The 27318-nt window shown below is 40.6% G+C and overlaps 1 protein-coding gene across 15 annotated transcripts in view; it reads right to left on the reverse strand.

The window, feature by feature from the left end:
• Nucleotides 1-1308: 1308 nt before the first annotated feature.
• The window catches only part of SGK3 (serum/glucocorticoid regulated kinase family member 3), a 90093-nt gene continuing 64083 nt past the window's right edge, over nt 1309-27318 (reverse strand). For all 15 annotated transcript variants that reach the window (XM_048840849.2, XM_075125157.1, XM_048840842.2 and 12 more), the window contains 12 exons: nt 23786-23873; nt 19234-19283; nt 17059-17116; nt 16092-16175; nt 15879-16010; nt 10441-10553; nt 10134-10170; nt 9911-9997; nt 7512-7607; nt 6404-6559; nt 4787-4876; nt 1309-3561 (listed from right to left, as the gene is read on the reverse strand). In XM_048840849.2, the coding sequence (XP_048696806.1) occupies nt 3391-3561; nt 4787-4876; nt 6404-6559; nt 7512-7607; nt 9911-9997; nt 10134-10170; nt 10441-10553; nt 15879-16010; nt 16092-16175; nt 17059-17116; nt 19234-19283; nt 23786-23873 (1162 nt within the window). In that variant the 3' untranslated portion in view covers nt 1309-3390. The remainder of the gene's footprint in view (nt 3562-4786; nt 4877-6403; nt 6560-7511; nt 7608-9910; nt 9998-10133; nt 10171-10440; nt 10554-15878; nt 16011-16091; nt 16176-17058; nt 17117-19233; nt 19284-23785; nt 23874-27318) is intronic.

Raw genomic sequence — 27318 nt, forward strand, 5'->3', positions numbered from 1 at the left:
CACCGGCACTACAAGCTGAAATCACAAAAGAGCTAAAATCACTGAGTGTTGTGTTAAATAGTGGGGGAGCCTAAAGATATATTGTGGAGCAGTTTGCAGGACAGCTGGAGCAGCTCATGGAACAGCTGGCAGAGCAGAGTGGCTGGTGGAGCAGAGCAGTTTGCAGGACGGCTGAGGCAGCTCATGGGGGGCTGGCAGGGTAAAGTAGAGCAATTCGTGGGACGGCTAGTGGAGCGGAGCGGAGCCCCATGGAGAGGTGGGGCAATCAGCTTTGGACCATGTAAGGTGCCCCTTAACCCTCCCACCTCCATCCAGGTTGGGAGGTAAAACTCTGCAGATAAATTTTCAAACTCTGGGGCTGCACTGACCAGGGGCATAGACTTTTGGGTTGTTGGACTCAAGAAGCAAAGGGAAAGGACATGGCCCAATTTGCTTGGGATGGGTTTTTGCTCATGGGTTATGTTATGAATCCTGTTGGTGGTGTTCCCCCAACATAATGCCACATTGTTTCTCTCTGTTATTAAAAGGCTTTTGCTACACTCAGACTCAGTGCTTGCAAGAGGGGGAAGTATTGCCTCTTAGAGGCACCCAGCGGGGGGTGGTATATATTTGTCCCAGGTCACTGGGTGGGGGCTCTAGCCGGTTTTGAATTGTGTTATTGGAATGGAACCCCTAGGTACTGAACCCGGCCCTTGTTGTTGCCAACTCTGACGGGCAGAAACATTACAGCTGCATTGTCACTATTACCACCATCACCACCTTATGTCCCTTATTTACACAAAGGGAGATTCTGTTATGAAAACTTTACAAAAAGGGTCAGTAGGCCAGCAGTAGCCCTCTTTAGTAGCAGTAACTCCTAGTATTACTACTAACAATGTCATTCTAAGTATTTTTCCTGTTTAAATTTGTCCTTTATCTAGGAAAATGTTAAGAAGTGAGCTACAGCAACCAACTGCACCAAATTCCACCCCCTCCGCTGTATATTCTTACAAAACAACCAAAAAACCACAGGAGAAGGTGCAATGCCCTTTGCTAAGGCCAGTCTCCAAATTCTGGCCTCAGTATTTGAAATTCAGATTTTAAATCAATGAAAACTTCTTGTGAGTTAGAGGGCAGCATTCAGGCTTCAGTAAGCAGAACACACACCATTGTACACTCCTACAGCTCACAGTTTCATAAGACTTTGCACTTTATATAGTGCATTACATTTTGAATTCAGTCTATGAATTAGTTTTAAAAGCTGTGATGAAATTCTGGTGTAGGCAAAGTAACTTTCTGTCTTATGTAGAGAAGAGGTGCAAAAGCAGGAAAGATTGATTTACTATTTATTAGGTTCAGCCATACAAGATAGATACTCAGAAGACTCCTGTTCTGCAGTTACAGATTTTCTCTTTGAGACTGAAGTGAGGGGCTATATAGTTTCTGACATTTCACTGCTTTGAAAAATCCTTAAACTGGCACATTCCTCTTCCTGGTAAAGCAGTGATATCACACCCTATTTAAAATTAGAAAGTTTAGGATACAAATAGCCAAGGAGAGAATCTTTACAAAGCCAATACCTGGTGGAAAACACTTTATTGAAAAAGAGGACAATGGAGGCTGAAATTAGCAGAATTATGTCCCTTTCATTCCCTCTCCTTTTATTACTACTTTAGTTAGCTAGCAGAGCTACATGAGCAGACAGACACCTTGTGTCAATTCTTCAGTGTTGCATCAGTGTTAATCATTGTGCAGGTGACAAACCGAGAATTATTGCTTCAAGTGAGAAATTAATTTTGGTCTAACCTTCTGAGAATTTTCAACTGACATAGCATTCTAGGCAAATTATTACTACTTTTTACTTACAGGTGTCCTATTTGACATTCTACTTTCCCTGATCTTCACAATGGATTCTTTCTATTCCACTGTAACAAGATCTGTAGATTAATGTTTATCTTAATTACTTGGTTTTTGTTTTGTTAGCTATGACACACAAGTTGCATTTTTGTGATCAGAGAAACTTCAACGCTTTAAATTGTTGCTATTGCCTTTTTTTTTTTTATTAAATTTCTTTCAAGGAGTTAAGTTCTCATGGTGATCCAGTTAAAGGCACTGAAATGCATTGTGAAAAGTGTGCACCCAGACTTTTCAAGTGGCAGACAAAACTGTTATTTACAAGCAAAGTGAATCACAAGTATTATTACTGTTACAAGAAAGTCACATTAAAACTGGAGCCAACTTTCAGGATGTATTGTGTTTAAAAAAAGCCCAAACAAGTTGATCAGTGTTAGCATTTTGGTTATATGTGCAAATCACAAGAGGCACACACTATATACAATCGCTCTTCATATTCGTAAAAGTAATCAAAAGGTAGTTTAATAGTTATTTTTCCTAACTATCAAGTGAAGATTTAAGAGCTGATACATTAGAATATAGAAAGACAAGAAACTATGAATTTTGATACAGTTCATTTAGAATATATTCGTATTCCAGATACACACACAAAATAACCCTAACTTTTGGCACGATCTCCTCTCTGTAGGGTCACAGCAAGACTGCCTTTAAAAGTAGCAATGATTACTGCCCTCCAACTCTTTGGAAAAATAGAATTTTAATGCAAAAAAATTTTAGTGCAGTTGAGATTCAGATATTTCTTCATCAGAAAAGAACATTATAGACAATGTATTTAGTAGTGTTACCAAATATTTTGGGCTAGTTTGTGCTACCCTTACTCACTTTGAGTAGTGCTTTATTTCTCAAATAATCCAGTATAAATTTAAAGGAGTACTTAAGAAGTAAGGGATTTATGAAGGAGTAAGGATGTCAATTTGGTCATAAATGAGCAACTTTTCAGTTTGTGGATCCTTAAAGTATCTACTTATTCTTCAGTGAGGAATTACATTTTTAGTATAAGTGCTGTCAAGTAATGAACTTATATTTCAAAAGGTGATATAACAGGGAAAACATTTATCTTTTTTTAAACAATGATATACAAAAGACAATTGCATAGTTACAATTCAAGCACAAAGTCACTGTAAATAGTTACAAAGGCATTTATAAATGTGCTAAGTTTGCTGCTGCTGAAAGACAGCCAAATCCTGGATAGGTATTAATGTAAACCTGGAGAAAAAACAGTGTATTTGCTTAAAAACAGATTCATGTAGAGGAACAGCTTTTAGAGATCTTCATTTTAAAAATATTTTTATGCAGCAGGAATAACAGTTTAAATCCCAAAGAAAGCCATCTGAAATGCCCAATTTCCTCATATACAGCAGAAAATGTTTGTTCATTGGTTTCAACCCTTCATATAAAATGAGGCACTAGTTACACATATTCTGGACTATGTTCACACTCATGTTTCAGTCCATCTTCAGACTTGTACTTGTGCATCATTTGTTGGCTCCTAACCTCCTAGGGAAATAAGTCTTCAGAAGGTGGTGCATAAGAAAATCCAACAAATGCATCATCTGCCTCCAGCACACTGGCATTTACAATGTTATAATCAGAGGAAATGCAAACTGAATAAGGAACCATTTCTTCTGTAAAAGCTGCATCAAAATTCCTTATATCATCTGGGCCAACCTAAGAATGAGACACACAAACCAGCATTAATCATATTAATCATATTAATATGGCATTTGTATTTTTACATGCTTTTGTCTGTTAAATATTTTTCATTTTTCAAATTCAAAGTTGTCTACATTATGAAGTTTTCCCTTTCATAAGGAGAGCATTTAAATTAATCCCATCACTCCGCCCCTGAAAACTGGTACTGAAGCAGTTTGTTACGGGGTGTAATTCAGGCCAAAAGATCAAAGTGGTGACAGTAAATTTGCCAAATCCACATATACTGTGCAATATTTCCAGAAGGAAAAAGACAAAAGTGCTGCTTCTTAAGAGATGGTGAAAAGAAATACAAAAACAAGAAACCTTCTTTTTCTTCTCTTCACCCTCCTCATGAATTCTCCTTCCTCTCTTTTTTTTTTTAAAAATCACTCCCCATCCTCCAGTCACTCTTCATTTTCCTGTTTTTCTCCTCATTTTCCTCTCTCTGCCCCTTCTCTTTACACAGGTTTCTATAGTGTTAGTATTTTTTTAAGAGAATTTGAGCTCATGTGTATGTCAAATGGCAGCTCTCCTGGAATCAGCTTAGTGACTGACAAACACTGATTCCACCAATGACAGTTCTGCCCGTAGTCTGATACCCTATTAAGCTGAAGCAGCAACTGCAGTATGACAATAACTAGACAAAAATGGTACATCTTGCACCTCTTAGTGGGGCCTCAAATTTAAAAAACGCAACTTAGAAGAGTGCTACCCTCACTGCCAAATGCATCAGACCTATTGGGTAGGAGCTGCCCATCACCCAAACAGTTGGAGATGTAGGGGAAAAGAAAAGATCTTCCCTTTCCAGTAGTCAGGAGTGGAGAATGGAGAACAGAAGGTGGAGAAAGGTCTGAGAGAGCTGTAAAACATGTCACGGTGCAGTATTCTGACCCTGTGCCATGACATGCAAGTCATGAAAGCACAACTTTATCACATTCCAATCCAACACGATGACAAAAGCACAATGCAATGTCAGGATGGCATGTTGCTGACTTCATTCAGTAACAAAAATGGCTCTCTAGCTCTTCTAATTTAAGTACCATTGCTCTAAACAGTTCAGAAATGGTCACCAACACTGTTTGAGAGGTACTGGGGTTGCCATTCTCTGTAACTTTTAGATAGATGTCCTCATCCCATAGATTCTGCCCCACTACATGAAGAGATTCGGGAGATATAATCGAGATATACGTATTGCACCTACCACATTAGGATTAAATGGTGGTGGAATCTTCTTCTGGAGAAGGTCAGCCCAGCTGAGAGATTCAAAGAAAGGATGCCTTTGAATTTCAAGCTGCAACAGTAAGCAAAGATAAACTTTGGTTATTTCCATGTATTTCCATGATATACCCTACAGCGCTGGAATACAAAAATGTTGTTTCAGAGATTCTTCCAGCAGGCTAGAATAAGAGTTTCTTGGATCTGGTGCAGTAACAAGCAGGGGTGAAAGTAAAGCAGTATGGTCCGGTATGGTGTACTGGTAAAAAGTAGCCACCGGTACGTCGTTGCCCCTTTGCCACCAACCGGGGAGAGGGGGTGCAAAAGAAGCAGTTGCCCTGGGGCCGGCAATTTAAAAGGGCCTGGGGCTCCGGCTGCCACAGCAGCGGCCAGAGCCCCGAGCCCTTTAAATCTTAAATCGCTGCTGGAGCCCCAGGCAGCGCAGGCGGGCTGGCTGGGGGACGCTGACCCTCCAGCCCTGCCCCTTCCACCCAAGGCCCCACCCTTTCTGGGGGGCGGGGCCGGAGCCAGCCCCTGTACCGGTAAGAGTTTGATTTTACTTTCATCCCTAGTAATAAAAAAGTTCAAGCCCATTATTTGATAAATTTGTTTTGCAATTCGTATTAGAAGGTATGGCTGGAGTGGGTAAAATTTGATGGGGAAACATTTCTGAAAAGGCTGGCCAATGCATTTTATTTTCTGCTTAAATTGAAGTCTTAAGCAAAACCTGGTTTCAAGAAGGTTTTTCAAATAGTATTTATGTTCATGTTCCTGCTCCAAGCTAACAAAACTTGCTAATATGAGCACTGCTCCAGATGGAACGCCTCCAGGAACTCTGCAGTATGTTTTCTGTTTATATCTATAGTAAACAGTTATGTCCTCCCAAACATAACTGCCTTTCATTTACTGTGTGCTGCAAAAAATGTAACTGTACTGTAGCAATCTAACAGAACTTTTAAGTTTGCGTATGACGAGATCAACACATTACAGAACATTAATAAGACTAAGCCTAAATACATCAATTAGGGGTAAAACTGCAAGATCATTTGATATCCTGCCTACACAATTCTGTGACAACTTCTCTATGCATCTTTACACAACCTTAAGGAACACTGTCAAAATATTATTTGATAGAAGTTTGCAAAACACTAGCCATTATTTGTGAAGCCATTTTGGAAGCCTGAAAAAATAATTGTTTCCTTGCCTTTTTCCTATTTGACAAATAGTATTTTTCTCACCGTTGAAAGCTGAATTTACCAAAGTGTAGCTCTTTTTGTTTTGGTAACTTCTTTGTTTGAGTACTACCATCATCAATTATATCAGCACAACTCATGGAATATAATGTTGGGAAATGTGTTTCCTTTGCTGGCAGGTACTGCAACAGTCAAGCTCAAAACACTAAGTTCTGCATCATAAATGTGTCTTCCCCTGCCCTTCAGGTTTTTTGTGACAACTAGGGTATTTTGTTTTAAAGTTGATATTTAGCATTCAAAGGACATTCTCTACCTGTTTCTTAAAAATAACGTTGAATTGTGGTCTTAAATTTGACAATGTCCCTTTAATAAATTAGTGCCAGATAATTCATTGCCAGAAAATTACATACAAAGTCTTCTCTTGCTCCAAGTCTGTTTTGCCTGTCTTTCTCCAAGAGTTCTTCCAGAATAGACCAGGCTGTAAGACTGACTCCTGGGCGCACATACAGAGGTTTGTGAAGAATATTTTCATACATCTCAGCAACATCACGGCAGTAAAATGGAGGCTGAACAAAAACAAAATGAAAAATTGAAATGTGGCTTTGAAACGGTACTGTTCAATAAAAAAAACACTTTTTTCAAATGTGAGAGTAAACTGTTCCATCAGAAATGCCAATGACTAGCAGTGAAAAATAGCTTCACCCAGTGGCAGACTGATTTCAGATAGAATAGATAGAAATTTCATTTTTTAACCAGAATTCCCCCCCTTCCTTTCCCCAAACCCCCACACTTCTTCATGAATAGGCCAATTCCTTTATCTTCACGTAACACATGCAGTGACACCAGGATTGCATTCCTCTGTTAGCTCTTTCCTGCATCTCCTGTTCTCTGCCCAGGTGTGCTCACATTCACTGGTAGCTGTGGAAGCTATCCACATTTAAAAATCTTACTGAATGTGAGCAAAAGAGCATGAGTGGGTGAACAAAGTTCTGCATGTTTTCCCAGGTGAAGTAAGGAAACTCGTTTGTATGTGAGGAGGAAATGTAGTTTGTGAAACACAAAACAGCTGTTTTTAGAAAGGTTACAAAAAATAAACCCTAGCTGAAGCGTGGGAAGATTTGTTTTTTTATTGCTGTATTAAGAAGTAATCTGGAGGAAATTGGAAATTTTAGGGTTAAAAATACTTTGCCAATGTCTTTGGTACCACTTTTGGCAAGTAGTACTTTACTTTTATAGGGCAGCACCACTGCTGCTTCAATAGACGCTTGCATTTATTCTGGGTTATATCTGCTTGACTCCACTGGATAAGAATTATTTATGTCACATCAGTTTGGAGAGCAGAAATTTAGACTTCAAAAAGAAAAACAAAATTCAAGAGACAAAACCAGATGGTAAGTTAGAAAGCTACAAAACAAGTTATTCACCAGTTAAAGTGTGTTTTAACTGCTTTGAAAAGTTATATATTACTAACTATAGTATTCAAGTAAAGAGTTTGAAGGAAAAAGGTAGAATACTTACCAACCCATAAAGCATTTCATATAGAACCGCACCAAGGCACCACCAGTCTACTGTGTTGTCATAGGGCTGTTTTCTGATCACTTCTGGGGCAAGGTACTAAAGAAAAAAAAAAGTTAGGTTGGTTATATTCAAATCTAGCCTTTATCCAAGCAACTATTTTACAATACATCTTTAGAAAAATTACTGTATAGATTCCTACAGAGTTCTCTGGTCCTTTAACAAACTTGGTAAATCTCGCTGACATCCGGCCAATTGTTTAAATGGCTAGCTGTTGTTTCCCAGTTCAAGTTATCCTTTATACCCACTGACAATTTGCCAAATTACTGTGCCATCTCTAAACTGACAATTCTTTCAAGTTTCAGGGAAAGGTCACTGCTCTGTAGCTTCACAGACAACTAAGCAACAGCTAGAAAAGGAGTACTTGTGGCACCTTAGAGACTAACCAATTTATTTGAGCATAAGCTTTCATGAGCTACAGCTCACTTCATCGGATGCATACTGTGGAAACAGCTGAAACCACAGTGTGGGAATCTGCAAAGAAACAGCTTCCCTCTGCCAATGGCATCTCTCTTTCTCAAGGGCAAGTTGTTCATTAACCAATCCTGTTGCCCTCCTTGGGCTTGAATACTGAATGAGGGATTTAAAAAGTGGGAAATACATGGAAGCATCTCATTCTTCTTCAAACCAAGAAAATGTTTCTTACTCCTCCTTATTGTTACTGCATAGTCCAGGGGTGGGCAAATTTTCTGGCCCGAGGGCCACATCAGGGTGCAAAACTGTATGGAGAGCCGGGTAGGGAAGGTTGTGCCTCCCCAAACAGCCTGGCCCCTATCCCCTCACCACTTCCCACTCCCTGCTTCCCCCCCCCAAAACCCCCAACCCCCCCCCGCTCCTTGTCCCCTGATCACTCCCCCCCAGAACCCTCCCCAACCCCATTCCCCATCCCCTGACCGCCCCCACCCCATCCAACCGCCTCCTGTCCCCTGACTGCCCCCCGGGATCCCCTGCCTCTTATCCAACCCCCCAGCCCCCCTACGATGCCACTCAGAGCAGCGTGTCTGGCTGCTGCACCACCCGGCCGGAGCCAGACACGCTGCTGCGCTGCGCTGCCCTGCATGAGCGCACAGCCCAGAGCGCTGCCCACACAGCGGTGTGGCTGCGGGGGCTGGGGTACAGCGGGGGAGAAGCTGGGGGCTTAGGGACCGGGCAGGACAGTTCCGCGGGCCAGATGTGGCCCGCGAGCTGTAGTTTGCCCACCTCTGGCATAATCACATGATCTATATTTTAAATTTCAATGAGGCTTCAGACAAATAATAAATAATCAATTGTGAAATATCCAGAGATTTTTTTTTTGCCACAAATTAGTCAGGGGACACAGATTTGAAGGACACATTCCATATCATGGTTTGCCATCAATTACTGGATGCCAACATGACATTAACAGGTTTCTAGGTGCCTCACAAAAAAGTTTATTCAGGATTTAGACACTTATATGGTTCTCAACACCATAATATCTGAGTAGATACATTTGGAACAGAATCTCCTAGCCCCACCAGGCTATTCCGTACAGATACTCAGTTATTTAGAATTTTGACGCTACGGCTGGATCATTATTGTTCTCACAGCCCTGACCTGCAATGCTTTTGCTCCTTCAGTCCTTGCCTCTCCTCCCTTTTGAGCAGAGATTGCTGACTCTACTTTATAGTCAGTTAGGTTTTTGTGATATGGACAAATATAGGGACCATAGAGAGATCATACTAGACACTCAGGTACCATTGTAACAAGTGGAGTTTAAATATTAAGCTAGATCATTAAACTTTTAGCAGCTCATGAATGATCTGAATCCAAGTCCCAGAGTAGACAGACTGGTACACAACCCACAACACTCAAACTCAGGAAAAGCTTTTTATAAACTGGGGCCGCAGGCCATAATGTTGCAATCCTCTTGTGTAAGTCTAATATGAATTACACCAAATGTATTAAAAAAAACTCTCTCTTAGTACAAGACCAAGATTTTCTATGTAATCCATTTCACAACTGGTCATAACAAATATTTAACCACAGAAGCACTCCATATTTTGGCATTCAAATTTTCCAACAAAGTTCAATAGACACATTGTTTTTCTTCAGGTTTGATTAATATATGCTTTATTTTATGGACTCAGATAGATTATAACTCACGTAAATCGCTCCCACAAGAATTTTCACTGACAGACACTTCGCCATTTGTACAATCCTTGTCAACTACAAAATATCTTAATTCATGCAAGATTATCTATCTATCTGCCAACTTTGAAAACTACCAACACTTCCTACTCACCCCCCCCCCCCAAAATGAAACCCTCTCCCCCAGTTTGTTGTGGCAATTTGCTGGCTAAAACTCAAGGAAGTTAGCTTACTTCTGGTGTCCCACAAAAGGTTGCAGTGGTATCCGAGATAGCAATCCCTTCTTTACAGAGTCCAAAATCTGTTAAGACAACATGTCCCTGTAGAGAGAAAAAACAAACAAAACAGATCTTACTGAAAAACCAATTTAAGACTGTATCATAATATTTTGCACTTACATAAAGATAAGTGTTAATGTAAAGACGCATTTTTGGACATCAGATAGGATATGCTTACCAGTGAGTCTAAGAGAATGTTTTCTGGTTTCAAATCCCTATTAAAAACAAAGTCTTATATTAATCCTCCTATGAGCGTAACCAAAAAATGAAGAGACAGAGTTTTATACTAATAAGTAGTCACTTATTTTTTACACAAAAACTTTTAAAAAATTGGGTCAGGCCTCTGTTTAAAAAAAATAATTATAAGCTTAAAGTCACAAGTCCACACGTGTAAATAGGTTGAATAAAAACAGCAAATGCAGCTTTTCTTGATTTGCTACATTTATCTTAATGCAGAACAAAAATAAGTTTTAGGAAATGGTTACCTGTATACAATATTTATGGAGTGCAAGTAGCCCAATGCACTGGCTATTTCAGCAGCATAAAATCTGGCTCTGTGTTCAGGAAAGGAGCGTTCTCTTTGTAAATGAAAGAACAGCTGTAAATATATGAAGATGCAAATGATAAGACAAACTGGCATACAAATTTCAAATTACAAGGTGTAATCCTTTGCAGTAACAAGCAAGTCACTTTCAGTTTTTTTATGACAAGCTAGCAGAACTGTGAAACAAATTAAAAAATTTCCTTTTACATAACCGTTTATATCCCTCTTTTAGCAACTTCTTTATTTTCTCACTTGTGTAACCCCAGCAGTACTTAGCGTGTAATGAGTTAATAGATAGGAGTACAGGATGTTTCCCAGAAAGTCAAGTCCAGCCAATACAAATTTACTCCTGAGGGCATTCTGCACCAAAAAATTAAAAATTCTGCATACACTATTTTAAAATTCTGCAAATTTTATTTGTCAAATAAATGTGAAGGCTCCAACATGGCACTGGGGAGCACAGGCCACTGGCTGCACAGAGGTGGAAGATCATTGTGCAGCTTCCCCGCCCCGCACCGGGACATGGACTCAGTGGTGAGGCTGCACCCAACCCTGACACAGCACAAGGACCGGGCCAGGTGCACCAGGTGTGGGCAAGCAGGCTCAACAAGGCAGGATCCAACTGTGGAGAGGTTTAGTGTGGGGGGGATCCAGGTGTGGGTTGAGAGGGTTCTGTGTGGGACAATCTGGGAGCGGATGGCTCAGTGGGGGATCAGGGTGTGGCAGGGGATCTGGATACACAGGGGCTTGTTGGGGAGTTCTGGGTGCAATGGTAATGGGACTCTGCAGGGTGGTCCAGGTGAAAGTGGTTGGTGGTCAGAAGGGGTGCATGGGGGGCAGAGAAGAGCTTGGCAGGGCGGTCGGTGTGGGGAGCTCAGTAGGGGGGGGTCCAGATGCTCAGGGAGTGGGGCTCAGTAGGGTGGGGATCAGAGTGCGAGTGGCTTGTTGGGGCGGTCCATGAGCAGGGCTTGTCAGGAGGGTTTTGGGTGCAGGGGGAGTGAGCCTCAGCAGGACGGTCTGGGTATGAGGGGGTCTGGTTGCACAGGGGTTGGGTGGATGGGGGAGCAGCTCCCTGTACAGAGATCCCTCCCCCTGCAGCTGAGGAGTGATGGGTGCAGGAAGCAGGGGTGGGGGGAATTTTCAGAGCTTCCTACAGCCAGGGGAGAAATCTTGGGGTGGGTCTGACACAGGCTTAGATGCCGTGCAGGAGAAGAGGAAGCCCTGTCCTCCCCAGCCCAGCCAGGACTAGCAGCTGAGCCCGGCACAGGGTAGGAACCGCCAGCTGGGTCTTCCCCAGTCCCGCCCCCTTCTCCACAATGATTTACCTCTCTGCCGGTTGTCCTAGGCACCCAAAAAACTTACTGCTGGGGAGGGATGCATGACCGCTCGTGGCTTCCCTTTGCTTCCCCATCAAAAAGTCATTTTTCTGCAGGGAAGCAAAGAAATCTGCGGGGAACATAAATGCTGTTCTCTTTTTTCTTCTCTATTCTCTTCTATTTTAGAAGATAACAAATAGCATACTAACTTCACAATTGTATGTACGGAGCACTTCAATACAAGTTCTTGCATAACAGTCTAATGGATCTTACATTCTATTCTGAGACCACTTGGAAAAGTTTTATATTATGAGGATACATTCTTCAATCCTACAAGTTACTTGGTGCAGATGGACCCCCTGGGCCCACAGGCTTCAACTGGTGTCTGCATGCGTGCAGGAGTCTACTGACAGTGAGTTACTTGTAGGGTTGGAGACTACCTTGCCATGCACAGAACTGAAAAGTTAGCTACAGGAAAAGAGAGTTAGCTTTCCGTAACTGGTGTTGTTCGAGATGTGTTGCTCATGTGCATTCCATATTAGGTGTGTGTGCTCGTCACATGCACCAGTGCCAGGAGCTTTTCCCTCAGCAGTATCCATAGGGGACCACTTCTGGTGCCCTTTGGAGTGGTGTCTACATAACATGGTATAGGTGGCACCGCTGGCTCCCCACCACCCTCAGTTCCTTCTTGCTGGAAACTCAGACAGCGGGGAAGGAGGACAGGTTGTGGCATGGACATGAGAAACACATTTAGAAGAACAACAGTTACGGAAAAGGTAACTGTCTTTTCTTCTTCGAGTGCTTGCTCATGTCCATTCCATATTAGGTGAATCCAAAGCAGTATCCCTGGAGGCAGGTAGCAGTTCACGGAAGCGTAGATTGCAACACAGCTCTGCTGAACCAGTGTAATCTCTGGCCTGAGTGACAGCATAATGAGTGGTAAACATGCGAACAGAGGACCACATTGCAGCTCTACAGATGTCCTGGATAGGGATGTGTGCCAGGAAGGCCGCCGAAGACACCTGCGCTCTCGTCAAATGGGCTCTGAAAATCGGCAGCGGTGGAACCCCCACCAGATCCTAACAGGTCCTTATGCACAAGGTAATCCAATTAGAAATCCTCTGCGAGGACACCAGGTGACCTTTCATCCTATCCACTGTAGCGATAAAGAGTTGAGTCAATTTTTGGAAAGGCTTGGCACGTTCTAAGTAGAAAGCCAAGGCCCTCCAGACTTCCAGGACGTGAAGACGCCTCTCCTCACTGGTTTTGTGCGTTTTGGGACAGAACACTGGAAGAAAGATGTTCTGGTTCATATGAAAGGTGGAGACCACCTTTGGCAGGAAGGCCGGGTGGGAACGCAACTTAACCTTATCTTTGTAGAAGACCGTGTACGGAGGTTCTGAGGTCAAGGCTTTAATTTCGGAGACCCATCTCGCCGACGTTACCACCACCAGGAACGCGACCTTCCATGACAATTGGGAAAGGGAGCAGGAACCCAGTGGCTCAAAGGGCAGGCTGGTGAGCCTAGAGAAGACCAAGTTAAGATCCCACTGTGGGACAGGAGTCCATACCTGCAGGAAGAGTCTCTTGAGCCATCTCAAGAATCTGACCGTCATATCATGGGAAAACACTGTCTGTCCTTGGATCGGCGGGTGAAAAAGTGGAGATGGCCACTAGATGCACTCTAATGGAAGAGTGTGCAAGTTCCTTAATGGAGCAGGTAGTCCAGATCAGCCTGTATGGAAGAACGTGAGGGAGAGATGCCATGCTCGGACGCTCAGCGGGAAAATCTCATCCACTTGGCCAGGTAAGTCAGTCTGGTTGAGGGCTTCCTACTAACTATGTATAACTATTTTACAGGATTTTAGAGTTTGCAAGAACAGAGAAAGAATCAATGCTAGCCGAAGCAGCAGATGTTCTAGCACCGTCACTGGCGGCAAGAAGGAACTGAGGGTGGGGGGAGCTGGCAGCTCTCCTTTCACTGCAACCAGGGGGCGCCAGAGCTGGTCCCCTAGGGATACTGCTGAGGGAACAACTTCCAGTACCAGTGCATGTGGCAAGCACACACACCTAATATAGAATAGACATGAGTAAGCACTCAAACAATATTTTCTTTCTAAGGTCCTCTTCTGCCTCTCTTCAAATGAGTGTTTTCATGTCTTTGGTCATTCTCATTGTCTTCCTCTGGGCCCTCTATTTCTGCAGTATCCTTTTAGAGATGGGGTAACAAGTATTGCACACAGTATTTCAGATGAGGCCGCACCACTGATCTATATAAAATGTATTGTTATATTTCCATTTTATTCACCATCACATTCTTTATTAAATGTAACATCTTGTTTGCTTTACTGACTGCAGCTGCATGTTGAGCAGAGGTTTTCATTGAGCTGTTTACAGCGATACCCAGATCCCTTTCTTGAGTTGACTGTCAATTTAGAACTACAACAGAACCTCAGAGTTATGAACACCAGAGTTGCAAACTGACTGGTCAATCATACACCTCATTTGGAATAGGGATTACAATCAGGCAGTAGCAGAGAGAGGCAGACACACACACAAAAAACAAACAACATTTAATGCAGTACAGTAACTACGAAAACAAGAAAGGGAAAGTTTAAAAAAAAGATTTGACAAGGTAAGGAAACTGTTTCTGTGCTTGTTTCATTTAAATTGAGATGGCTAAAAATCAGTATTTTTCTTCTGCATAGTAAAGTTTCAAAGCTGTGTTAAGTCAGTTCAGTTATAAACTTTTGAAAGATCAATGCTTTGTTCAGAGTTATGAACATTTCAGAATTATGAACAACCTCCATTCCTGAGGTGTTCTTAAGTCTGAGGTTCTACTGTATGTAAGGCGCAAGAGTAGCTTAAATTTTTCCCTCAAAGGGACATTAGTTTGCATTTGTCAACATGAAATTCGGTTTGCCACCATGCTGCCCATTCACTGAGTTTGTCTGGGTCTCTCTGGTCATGACTAACCTAAATAACTTTGTCTCATCTGCAAGTTTTGCAGCCTCACTCCTCACCACTTTCCAAATTATTAATATGTTGACCTATACAGGACCTAGAACAGAACCTTGAGGCACCCCACTGCTAGCTTTTTGCCATGATGAAAACCAACCGTTTACACTCAATTCTTTTCTTAATCCTCTCTCCTCCAACCCCAAGCCAGTTTTTTTATTTTGCCTCTGATCCCATGACTACTTTCCTTCTTTAGCAGCCTTTTGTGCAGAACCTTGTCAAAAGCATTTTGGAAATCTAAATTATGTCAACTGATTCTCTTTTATCTAGTACTTTATTGATATGTTCAAAATATTCTAAGAGATTAGTGAGATATGATTTTTCTTTAAAGGAAGTGCACTGGTCAGACGCTATGCTATCATGATTTTCCAGGTATTTTGTAATTCTGTTTTAAAATAGTAATTTCAACCAAATTTCCAGGTAAAGATGTGAAGTTTAATGGTTTAGAATTCATCATATTACTCCTAGAGATGTTTTAAAATAGTAATATTTGCTACCCTCCAATCCTCTGGAGCAGTGGCTGTTAAGGAGATATTGTGTACTTTTATCATCAGCTCAGCCTATTCAGACTTGAGCTCCTCCAGAACTCTTGGGTGTATGTTATCTGGGCCTAGTGACTTACTGCTTGTTAAATAATCAATTTACTCCAGCATGTCTTATTAAAATTTACAGATTTCATCCATCTCTTTCACAAGTTCTTCCTCAAGTTACTTATGGTCTCCTCAGCTTCAGTGTTGGTGCTCAGAGTAAGCTATGCTGCAGATAACAAGGCTGTTTAAGAATTGTGTATTAAGGTTTATATTGAGAGTTGCATAAAAATGAGTTTTACAAGAAAGGAAGAAACTCTTCAATAGTTGCAAATAAGTTTTGAATGCAAGTCTACAGCAACATCTTGAAAGCTGTAACTGGTAGGTAAAATCAATAGGATTTTAATTTACTTACAGAAATATTAAAATCAGCACATTTTACAGTGGATGATTTTTATTTTTTCTGTAAATTAGCCTAAGAGGAGACAAAAACCTAAAGAAATATGAAAACTACTTACCTCCCCTCCATTAACAAAATCCAGAACAAAGTAAAGCTTTTCTGTTGTTTGGAATGAGTAATGTAATCCAACCAAAAATGGATGTTTCAAATTTTTCAACAGTACATTACGTTCAGCCATAATATGTTTTTGCTGCAAGGAAGTGAAAGGTCAATAAGTAAATAGGAACAATTTTGTAATTGAAGGGGAAAAGAAAAACGCATTTCCCCTCACCTCTTTCCTGTTGAGAACAACTTTTTTCTGCAATACTTTAACTGCATAAAATTTCCCATCCAGTTTTCGTTTTGCAAGAAGAACCTGTGAAATTTAAGATGAGAGAGGAGACATGGTTAGCGTAGTTCTCATTCTGATATTAAAGATTATCTGGAGAAACATGATTAATACAATTACTTCACTGTACAATTTCTTGGTCCTTAAAATAGTTCACAATTATTACCAGTATCACTAGCAAAAGGAGACTGACCAGAATATGGAATCTAAGATCTTGCACAGTTTCTGCTGAACTGTAATGTCACAATGGAGAGCTCATGCAGGGCCAAATTATGGCACAGGCACTACAGGTCCATGCCTAGGGCCCCAGCTCCTGGAGTGGAGGAGGGCGGAATCTTGTCTCTTTTTAAAATATATGTTTCTAGTCTTCATGGTTGTGGTGAAATGCTTGGAAGTAGGACTAAAGAGCCTCAAACACTAGCGCCGAGATGGGTGAACTGCTCCATCTATCTTAATAGCGTATTGCCACAAAGACCCACTGCTCTGGGCAGCCCAGCCAACACCACCCCAAACAAAGAACTGGGTGTGTGGCAGTAGTTGAGTGAGCCCAGCATGCCCACCCAGCAGATGATGCAGCAGCAGGAGTGCAAGTACTGAGGTGCCTCCCTGCTGCCACCCTTGCCTCTCTGTGGGGAAGAAGGACCCCCTACTGCTCCAATGACAGGGAAAACCCTGCTGCTGCTCCTGGTCAGGAGTTGAGGGGGTCCCATGCCACTGCTACTCCAGGTGGAAGGGACAGTGCCATGGTATGAAGTGGGGCTGTAAGGGTGGAGCCACAGGGGGCCTTGTGTCCGTCGGCCCCATGTTGCCTTAATCCAGCCCTGAACTTGTGAGTACCACTTCCCAGTGTTCCCCAAATTTAGTGCCAGTGTGCAGTTCAGTCAGGATAAGAAACAGTAAGAAAGCTCACCTTGCCAAAGCTGCCTTTCCCAATAACTTTCAAGAAGTCGAAGTCTGTTGGTTTAGCGCTGAAAGCGATTCAGAAAGGAGGAAGGTTACTTGGTGTAGAAAATATCAACTTCACAATTTTACACAGTGCTCAGAATTATATTTAAACAAGTGCTTGAACTGCAAACGAAGTGCTGATGTGAGCCACTATTTCCCTGCACATCATGTCCCACTTAAGGCCTGCTAGTAGCATGGAGGCTCCCCATACCAGCTCCTCTTTTATGGCCTGCAATCAAACCCTTCCCTCTTTTCACTTCCTATTTTCTGCCAGGGAAACACAATATAACTGTTAGTGTTACAATTTAAATAAAAATAAAATTGACAAAACAGACTCAGCTCCCCACTTCTCTGCTCTTTGTTCTTTTCTCCTCCTCCCCACATCTCTCGTGTTCATTCTAGTCCTTTTTTCTTTTTTTAAGTCTAGGTTTTCCCCTCATACATCCTGCTTTCCTCCTGGGGCATCCCGTGCTTGAAAAAGGCTGTTTGTTCCTTGTCCTTCCTCCATTCTCAAGTCTCCCCTTTCTCCCACCCCTCCCCCATTCTGTTCTTTGCATTCCATTTTTTGGCATCTCTTCCTCTTCCTTTGTCTTGTTCTATAGTCTGCCTCACTGTCCATCTACCTTTCCTCGCTGTTTTCTATTCCTCAAATTTGTCCTCCTATTCTCTAGCCTCTGCACTTCCTCCCCTCACTGCCCACCCTACTTTCTTCCTATGACTCCCTGCCTTTCCCTTTCTTCACTCTGGGAGGTACACGTATTCCGAGGCATTTGGCATTCAGGTGCCACTCTATCTCTTGGCCTTCCAACCTTTCTTCTTCACATGGCTTGTGCCCTCCAATTCGACAATTACAAGGACCACCATCCACTCTCTATTTGTTGCCCTTTTATTGACTGCACTACCAAAGAGGATTTGGGGCATGATATATAAAGCCCCACACTCTCTCCCAGTGGCGCAGTACTATCAATGAGGAGAATAGCAAACATGGGGAGCAGACACCCTAAGCAAGAAATTAGAAGAAAGGCAAAAAGGATGAGGGAGTCGGGAGACCCAGCAATGAGAATAGGAGCCACACAGAATGTGTCAGAAGGAGAGGAAAGACATAATGATTGCATGAGCCAGTTTTTCATATCAACATAATATAATTCCTTATATTGTACTGTAGAAGTTTGACATTAACACAAGTTTACACTAACAGAAAATAGATTAACCAGGTTGACTTGTTTTGATCTACATAGTGGTTTTACATGTATCTTCAGACCAAAATCTGTTCTTCTTGAGTAATGAAGAAACAGCCCTTTTGCTCTCTAGGCTAAGAGAAGCTGGGCAATTAAGATAAGCCATGGATAGACTCCAAACCAAATTATTTTAGTGAAGGAAGAATGGGAAAAGCAACAATTGCAAATCAGGGCCTAAAAAAACAGAAAGGGAGACAATGGGGCTCCTCAGGGCTGTGTGAAGGTTGCTATGGACAAATTCTGTCCCCACAACTCTTCCCTCAGTCATATAATAGGGGGGATGGAACAAACTGCAATTCTGTACAAGAGTTGGGGTTTGAACTTTGTTTGCCGGGGTATATTTTAAAACTGCTGCCATGGAGTTGCAAGGAGGAGCATTTATCTTGCCTGCATAATATCATCATCTGCTCCACTCATGTTTGAAACTTAGTAAGTTACAAAACCTGTTAGATAAAAGAAGTGGGGGCGGGGGGGAAGAAGGACGAAGAATAGGAAGAAAAATCTGTAAGGGGGTCTGCCTCTTCAGGATTGCAGCAACCCTGCTAGTAGTGCTCTGAAGTGGAAAGGGGAGGCATGTCATTTGCATATTTCAAAGATACTCTCTCCCACCCCAAGAGCATTTATATATTCTTTCTATTGTTTAAATGGAAACTATTTATGTAGACATCACTACACATCTCAGATTTGTTTGGGGGTACACTACTGGTAAAGAATCTGCTGATTATGCTAAAATCACACAGCATACAACTAATGTGCATGATAATATTTACTTAATGCCGAGTTAGAACCTTTGCTTCCTCTCAAGTTGCACAAAGTAGCAAATAAAGGCACGTATCTGGAGAACATTTCATATAGTTAGCAATTAAAGTCTAACTTTTGGTTTATATTTAACTAAAACCTACTGAGGATTTCCAGATGGTCCCAGGTTGATATTCTGTGAGGTAGAGTTTAGCTGTAGGAAGGAAAAAAAAAAACAAGCCTCAGATCAGATTAGATTTGTTTACCCATTAAAAGGAAATCCCATCTATTATCCTTCAGCTAATACTCATTGCAAAATATTCAATTAGCTCAAACCATCTCTACATTTATATTTCTTATTATTTTCTATGTAGTATTTTTAAAAATACATTTATAAAAGCACCCAATCTAGATGCTAAATTAAAGTATCAGAAGAGTTAATAGGAAGGGTTATACAGACAGTGTAAAAGTATAAAAAGTAATACAGATGGCAAGGTTACGAACAAAATTTTAAGTCTCAGCCTTTTAACAAGTAACTTAATGTCCAAAATTTAACCCATTTTGAAATTGTTTTATTCCAGGAATATTCTCCGGATGTTTATTTAAATTTTTTAATCCACCACACTCTTGCCAATATATTATCAAAATAAACACTGCTTATGCAGGACCAGTTAAAGACATTGTGTTAAAAGGCTGTTGCCAACCTTTGATAATCTGACACACAAGGTTAATTATTCCAATTCCAGTAACTGCAGGGATGTTGCCAATGCTGGTACACACCCACACACAGAGCATATAAATTACAGGGAGAGAGAGAAGCTCTTCCCATCTCCAATCTCTTCCCTCAAATTTGTTTGCTCTCATCTTTATTCAAAATCAAGAAAAGCTTGGGTACTGACTAGAGGAAAATCCTACTTAGTTTGTGACAAGTTTTGGTTGGCGGGGGAGAGGAGGAAGCTAACAGTGAGTCACAAAAATCAGAGGTACTGTAGGAATGGAGAAATCCAGATGACGACTCTGGAAATAATTACAATCCAGCACTGAATTATACAAATTAGAATTAATTATACATTTTAGTGAACAAATTTTTTATGCAAACTAATGCCATTTTTATGTATTAACATTTTTCAAAAAGCTGCTACATACTTTATATTTATTTTTGAGAGCTATTTTCTTACTTATTTATTGGTCAGGTTCATATAGTAAGCAACTAGTTACTGGAGAGCTTTTATTTCTACCACAGGCTTGGCCCAAATTACTCTGAATTAAATACCTTTAAAATTTGGTTTTTGTTGTAAGCATGACCAGTCAGTATGGTCATACAGCAATTTCCAGGCTTTCCACAACAAATGGCTTTAAACTAAATTATGATGCTTGAAACTTGCTTCAAGGAAGCAAAGGGAAAATGCTACACTGAATTATGGTACATGATTAAGAAAACTTTCTACAGATACATTAGAAGCAAGAGAAAGACCAAGGATAGGGAAGGACCATTACTGAATGAAGAGAGAAAAAACAGAAAATGTGGAAATCGCAGAAATGCTAAATGACTTTTTTATTTCAGTTTTCACCAAAAGTTTGCAATTGGATATCTACCTTAATGAATGCCAGTGAAAATGAGGTAGGATTAGAGTCTAAAATAGGGAAAGAACACGTTAAAAATTACTTAGACATATTAGAAGTCTTCAAGTCACCAGGGACTGATGAAATACATCCTAGAATACTCAAGGAGCTGACTGAGGAGCTATCTGAATCATTAGCTATTATATTATCTTCAAAAAGTCATGAAAGACAGATGAGATCCCAGAGGACTGGGAAAGGGCAAATATAGTGTTAAAGGGGAATAAAGACAACCCAGGGAATTACAGACCAGTCAGCTTAACTTCAGTCCCCAGAAAGATAATGGAGCAAATAATTAAACAATCAATTTGCAAACACCTAGAAGATAAAAAGGTGATAAGTAAGAGTCAGCACTGATTTGTCAAGAACAAACCATGTAAAACCAACCTAATCACTTTCTTTGACAGGGTAACAAGCCTTGTGGATGGGGGGGGGAGAAGTAGATGTGGTATATCTTGCCTTGAGTAAGGCTTTTGATACAGTCTTGTTTGACCTTCTCAGAAACAAACTAGGGAAATACAACCTATTATAAGGTGGGTGCATAACTGGTTGGAAACCTGTTCCCAGAGAGTAGTTATCTGTGGTTCACAGTCAAGCTGGCAGGGCATATCAAGTGGGTCTGGTTCTGGTCTATATCTTCATCAGTGATTTAGATAATGGCATAGAGAGTATACTTATAAAGTTTGTGGATGATAACAAGCTGGGAGGAGTTGCAAATGCTTTGGAGGACAGGATTAAAGTTCAAAATCATCTGGACACACTGGAAAATAGTCTGAAGTAAATAGGATGAAATTCAATAAGGATAAGTGCAAAGTATTCTACTTAGAAAGGAACAATCCGTTGCACACATACAAAATGGGAAATGACTGCTTAGGAAGGTGTATTGCAGAAAGGGATTTGGGGGTCATAGTGGATCACAAGTTAAATATGAGTCAAGGGTGTAACACTGTTCCAAAAAAAGCAAATATCACTCTGGGATGTATTAGCAGGAATGTTGTAAACAAGACAAGAATTAATTCTTCTGCTCTACTCTGCACTAATTAGGCCTCAACTGAGGTACTGTGTTCAGTTCTGGGTGCCACATTTCAGAAAACATGTGAACAAATTGAACAAAGTCCAGAGAAGAGAAATAGAAATGATTCAAGGTCTAGAAAACAACCTATGAGGGAAGATTGAAAAAATCTGATTTGTTTAGTCTGGAGAAGAGAAGACTAAGAGGGGACATGATAACAGTTTTCAAGTATGTAAAAGGTTGTTACAAGGAGTAGGGAGAAAAATAGTTCTCTTTAACCTCTGTGGAAAGCACAAGAAGCAATGAGCTTAAACTGAAGTCAGGGCAGTTTAGGTTGGATGTTAGGAAATCCTTCTTGTCAGGGTGATAAAACACTGGAATAAGTTGCCTAGGGAGGTTGTGGAATCTCCATCGTTGGAGATTTTTAAGAGCAGTTTAGACAAACACCTGTCAGGAATGTTCTAGCTAATACTTAGTCCTGCCTTGAGTGCAGGGCACTGGACTAGAAGATCTCTCAAGGTCCCTTCCAGTCTTACCATTCTATGATTAAATACATACATATAATGAGAAAGTGCTGCAGGACACTTCCCTAAAAGAGCGTTGCAGGAAGTCACATTTTTACTACAGATATATTCTGATCAATTTTCCCAATTTTTTAAAATTTACGGAACATCTGAACCATGACAGAGCAGAAGAATGTTAACTAGGAATATGATAAACATTTAAGGAGAAAAAAAAAAGATATTCCATTTATGATTAGTGCCCATTACTGTATTTTATGATGGATGGAAAATTAAGTTGAAAACATACATCCATTATTGAGATTTTAAGTTACATTTGTCACCACAACTTTTATTGATCTTAAGATTTCTATTAAAAAGTCTAAGAAATTAAAAAATGGAAGCCCTCATTTCTATTGAGAAATGTAATGAAGTGCCATTGTACATTTAATTAATTCCTCTACCTCCAAAGAGGTGAAAGGTAGAGAGTCTAAAATTAAGGAACAGTGTAGAAACAAATATTATACAAGATTTGTAGATACAGAAGACTCAGTAACTTTAAATGTGTGGCACTGAAAACGACATCAGGAAATTGATCTTATCAATTAGGGCCCAGGAAAGCTTATTAATTAATGCACAATAGTAGCTTCAGTACCCAGAGAAGTGTATTGGAAAAAACTGACTTTTGTGGGAGTTGAAGCAGGCCGAAAAACGTTAAATAACTTTTGCATACAAAGAATCCTTTACTACTGGGACATGAGAGAGACAGAATGGATTAAAATAATTTAATTATTCTATTATTCTACCCAGCAAGACAATTTTTTTCTACCAATTCTTAAAGCAGGACATTGTAACTAGAAGTTCTTAAGACAGAGGCTCCTAAATGGATTTTGAGAGACTTAATACAATTCTAAACCCAATATAGTGGCTTTAGAATCACAGAATATCAGGGTTGGAAGGGACCTCAGGAGGTCATCTAGTCCAACCCCCTGCTCAAAGCAGGAGCAATCCCCAACTAAATCATCCCAGCCATGGCTTTGTCAAGCCTGATCTTAAATGTCTTAGTAAGAGACTGAGGTTTGAAACCTCGCAGTGTAAAAGGTGAACTGTGAACCAAAGTTAATTTTTCTTTGAGCTACCATAAAAAATGGCTTCAAATATTTTTCAAGTTCGATTCTCCTTTTTTTTTTTTTTTTAGTTATTAAGCATTTAAATATCTGATCCTCCTATCCTTCTCTTTCCTGGATGTCTCTGGCAAGGTCTTTGGAGGACCTAAACAGTGATGTCACGTGAACTGTAACCTGAGCCACAGCTCTTCCAGCCCCTAACAAATGGGGAAAACAGATTGTTAACACTCGTCATATCTAACAATCATGTCCACCCTTGTTGGTGGTACTTGTCTTTGCAGTTCATACTTTGGGGAAAAACTGAGTAACCTTATTGGAAAGGAACAGGGAGGACCCTGTTGGAGAACAACTTATTTTGTTGAAAGTTACAATACATATGAAATTGACCTCACGTAGTTACAGTTTGTTCAAAAGTGCAGGATTACTGTTCTTCTACTCCATTCTAGCTGACTGTTACCTTTGGATTGCTCCTTTCATCCTCATCTTCAGATGGATCTGACTGATGCTTTGGGTTGTCCATCTGAAGAAATGCTCTGACGTCTGGGCTAAAAATATAATTAAACCTATTAGGACATTAGTAACTTAAATGCATTTGCAACTCATTACTACAGAAGTAGAATTTTCTTCACATTCACTATCATATTATGCACCTGGTAAATAACAAAAACCCTTCCAACAAACTGGTTTTATGGGGACTTGTAATGCAGGTAGTTCACTCTCTACATCTACACTACAAGATACATGTACAATTCCCAGCTCCTATTTGTGCTAGCTCTCATCAGTGCCAGCACACCAAAAATAGAACAGCTGGGGGTAGCATGGGCAGTGGCAGCACGGGTTAGCTGTGCTGAATACATACCCACAGGATTCAGGCGGGTTTGTACTCTGCACAGGTAGCCCCGTGCTACGGCTACCCATGCTACTATTGCTATGCTACTATTTTTAGTGCACTAGCTCAGATGAGAGGTAGCACAGGTATGTCTAAGAACAGAACAACAGCCATATGGGGTCAGATCATTGGACCATCTAGCCCAGTAACCTCTTTTCTGACAGTGGCCAATGCCAGGTGCTTCAGAGGGAATGAACAGAACAGGTAATCATCAGGTGATCTATACCATGTCACCCATTCCCAGCTTCTGGCAAACAGAGGCTAGGGACACTTCACAGCATGGTTTTGCATCCCTGCCTATCCTGGCTGATAGCCATTGATGTACCTATCCTCCATGAACTTATCTAGTTCTTTTTTGAACCCTATGTGATGTTACACCCTGTATTCTTCATAGAAATATGGTTATGATATGAATATGGCATAACTAAGATATACTTTATGCAAGTTGGCTCAAAAAGATATAATTGGAAATGTGATGATTTACTGAATGTGATTATCCCATTTGTATGGATGTATTATTTCTGTATCTAAAGTTAGGAATATTGACTATAACAATTACAATTGTGTGTATATTTGGGAGACACCCACCAGACAACCGGCCTTCACAGCCTTGATGGGCCATTAGGAAGAAACAATACGACTGGGAAGATACTAATCTCTCTCCTTACTGAGAGGCATCCTGGGACATAGCTGTGATACTACAAAGTCAGGTGATAATGTCACCTGATGCAAAATACCATCTTGGACACTGCTGGTACTTTTCCTCTGTAGGGGGATGGGGATCAAACAAAGGTTTCCCGCCTTAGATAAATCCTTTTTAAGGCTGGGGAGGGTGTTGATCTGGCCTCTCCTCCATTTCCTACCCAAGAAGAAGGACTGCTGAAAGAACCTGAAGGGACAAAGGAACTAACCTGAGGGGAAAGGCAGGGGTGAGTCCAGACTGAAACAGGATTCCAGTCTGTAAGAAGGAATAACTGGAACTCTAAGCTACAGAAACTCTTCAACTTACCTAAAATAACATTTAGGGTGAGAAATTACTTCTTGAAACCAGTCTCTTTAAGATCTTAAGCTTAGTATATGTGTTTTGTTTTATTTGCTCAATAATCTGCTTTGTTCCGTTTGCTATCCCTTATAATCACTTAAATCTGCCTTTTATAGTTAATACATTTGTTTTGTTAATTATTAAACCCAGTTTGTGCAATTTCTAACTCGGGGGGCAAGAAATTGTGCATCTCTCTCTTCACATTGACGTAGAGGATGAATTTTTGTGAGCTTGCGCCAGGCAGATCTTTCTATACAGCGCAAGACAGTCGTATTCTGGGTTTATTCCCCAAAAGGGGTATACACATGAGTGCTGGATGAATCCTCTCACACAGAGCTGACTTCAGAGTGTGTGTGTGTGTGAGTGTGAGAGAGAGACAGACAGACAGACAAAGAGGCCGGAGCGCCTAATTCGGCAAAGCAGGGAGAGGGAAGCCAGGCTGGTGGAGCAGAAGGGCTCAGTGAAACCCCAGTACACCAGGTGGCATCCCAGAAAGGGGGGTGGGGAGGGGAGGATCCAACTCATCACACCCTGATATAATCTTGGCCTTCACAACATCCTCTAGCAAAGAGCTCCACAGGTTGACTCTGTGTTGTATGAAGAAATACTTGTTTTAATTGTTTTATTCATTTAAACATTAAATGAATAGTGCTGCCTATTCCTTTAATTTGGTGGCCCCCTAGTTCTTGTGGTATGAGGAGTAAACAACATTTCCTTATTTACTTTCTCTATGCAAACAGGGAAACACACTCCTAGCTCACAGTGTAGATGTAGCCTCTGTTTAACTGAGCATGTACACCAACATATGCAGGATATACAATTTTTCCACTTGCAATGACTTACCATATTAAAAAATAGATGAACATGAAAAGATTGCAGGAGGTGTTCAGTAAGACTATTTCAGCTATGCTAATTGGAACTAAGCTTTCCACTTCCTCCACCAATGTTTGTAATTGGTTGTTATCTCGTGAAATACCACAGGAAACCCAATTTCCTTTCTAACACCTTCAGTATCAGTGTGTCATTTTCAGTTTTCTAAAATTAATGAGAACTTATTACCGTATACAGAATGAACTGACATTATTTGTATTCTAAAGTACTTCCCCCCCCCATGCATATTGATAGAAATGTGTATTTTAATGACATTTGTTGTTTTGTGCTGGCAAGTCTCAATTTAAAGAAATCCCTGAGCTCAGTAATAGACTGGGGATACTATCTTCATAGACTATCAAGGCAGATTCCATGCTCCACTCAACATTCTTTATTGAATGCAGATAGTAATGCATTGAATGCATTACATCTGCAGCAAGATTCCATCAGCACTTCCATTTAGTTCGCTCAGCCCTCTTTTAACAAGCTTATAAATTCTACGTCATCTATTTTAGGGTGCATTTTATGTATCTGTGATCAGTTCAGGAGAAATTTGTCCACACGTACGTGTATGTGGGGCATCATTTTCATTTTAAAAAGTTTCAAATAAGTTACTGCACATACTATTTGATGTGAGCTTGTTTTAATATGAAGTCTTAGAACACTCTCATTATCGGTTTTATGCCACCCAAAGGTGTGCTTGGCATTTCATACCAGACATGGAACGACCAAGTCCCCACTAGAAAGAATTTATCTTAATGTGCCAAAACCTCAATTACCTTTACTGTTTTTGACAACTGAAAACCTGCTACAATGCATTGTAAGTAATTTATATTAACATTACCTATGTATGAATGCATAGCAAATGGTACGTTCTCTTATGTCACAGTGAATCCATATTATGCACTTCCATGGTATTTCACAATTGCTCCAAAGTACTAGTTTTTGTGTTTGTGACCAGAAGTTTAATGGACTCATGAGACATTGTAACAACTCCAGAACTGCTACTGCATGTTATGTATTAGTTAATGTACAAGATTGGGCTAGCTACTGTACAAATATGTAGTAAGACTTCTACAATACATGACTAATAGACTAATGTTACAAAATAAATACACAAACTACTCCTGCCATATGCTTAGACACCTAGATTAACAAAATAAAAAATAAACACTTGATTTAAAAAGGG

Source organism: Caretta caretta, chromosome 2 (assembly GCF_965140235.1).
Source record: "Caretta caretta isolate rCarCar2 chromosome 2, rCarCar1.hap1, whole genome shotgun sequence".
NCBI classification, from domain to species: Eukaryota; Metazoa; Chordata; order Testudines; family Cheloniidae; genus Caretta; species Caretta caretta.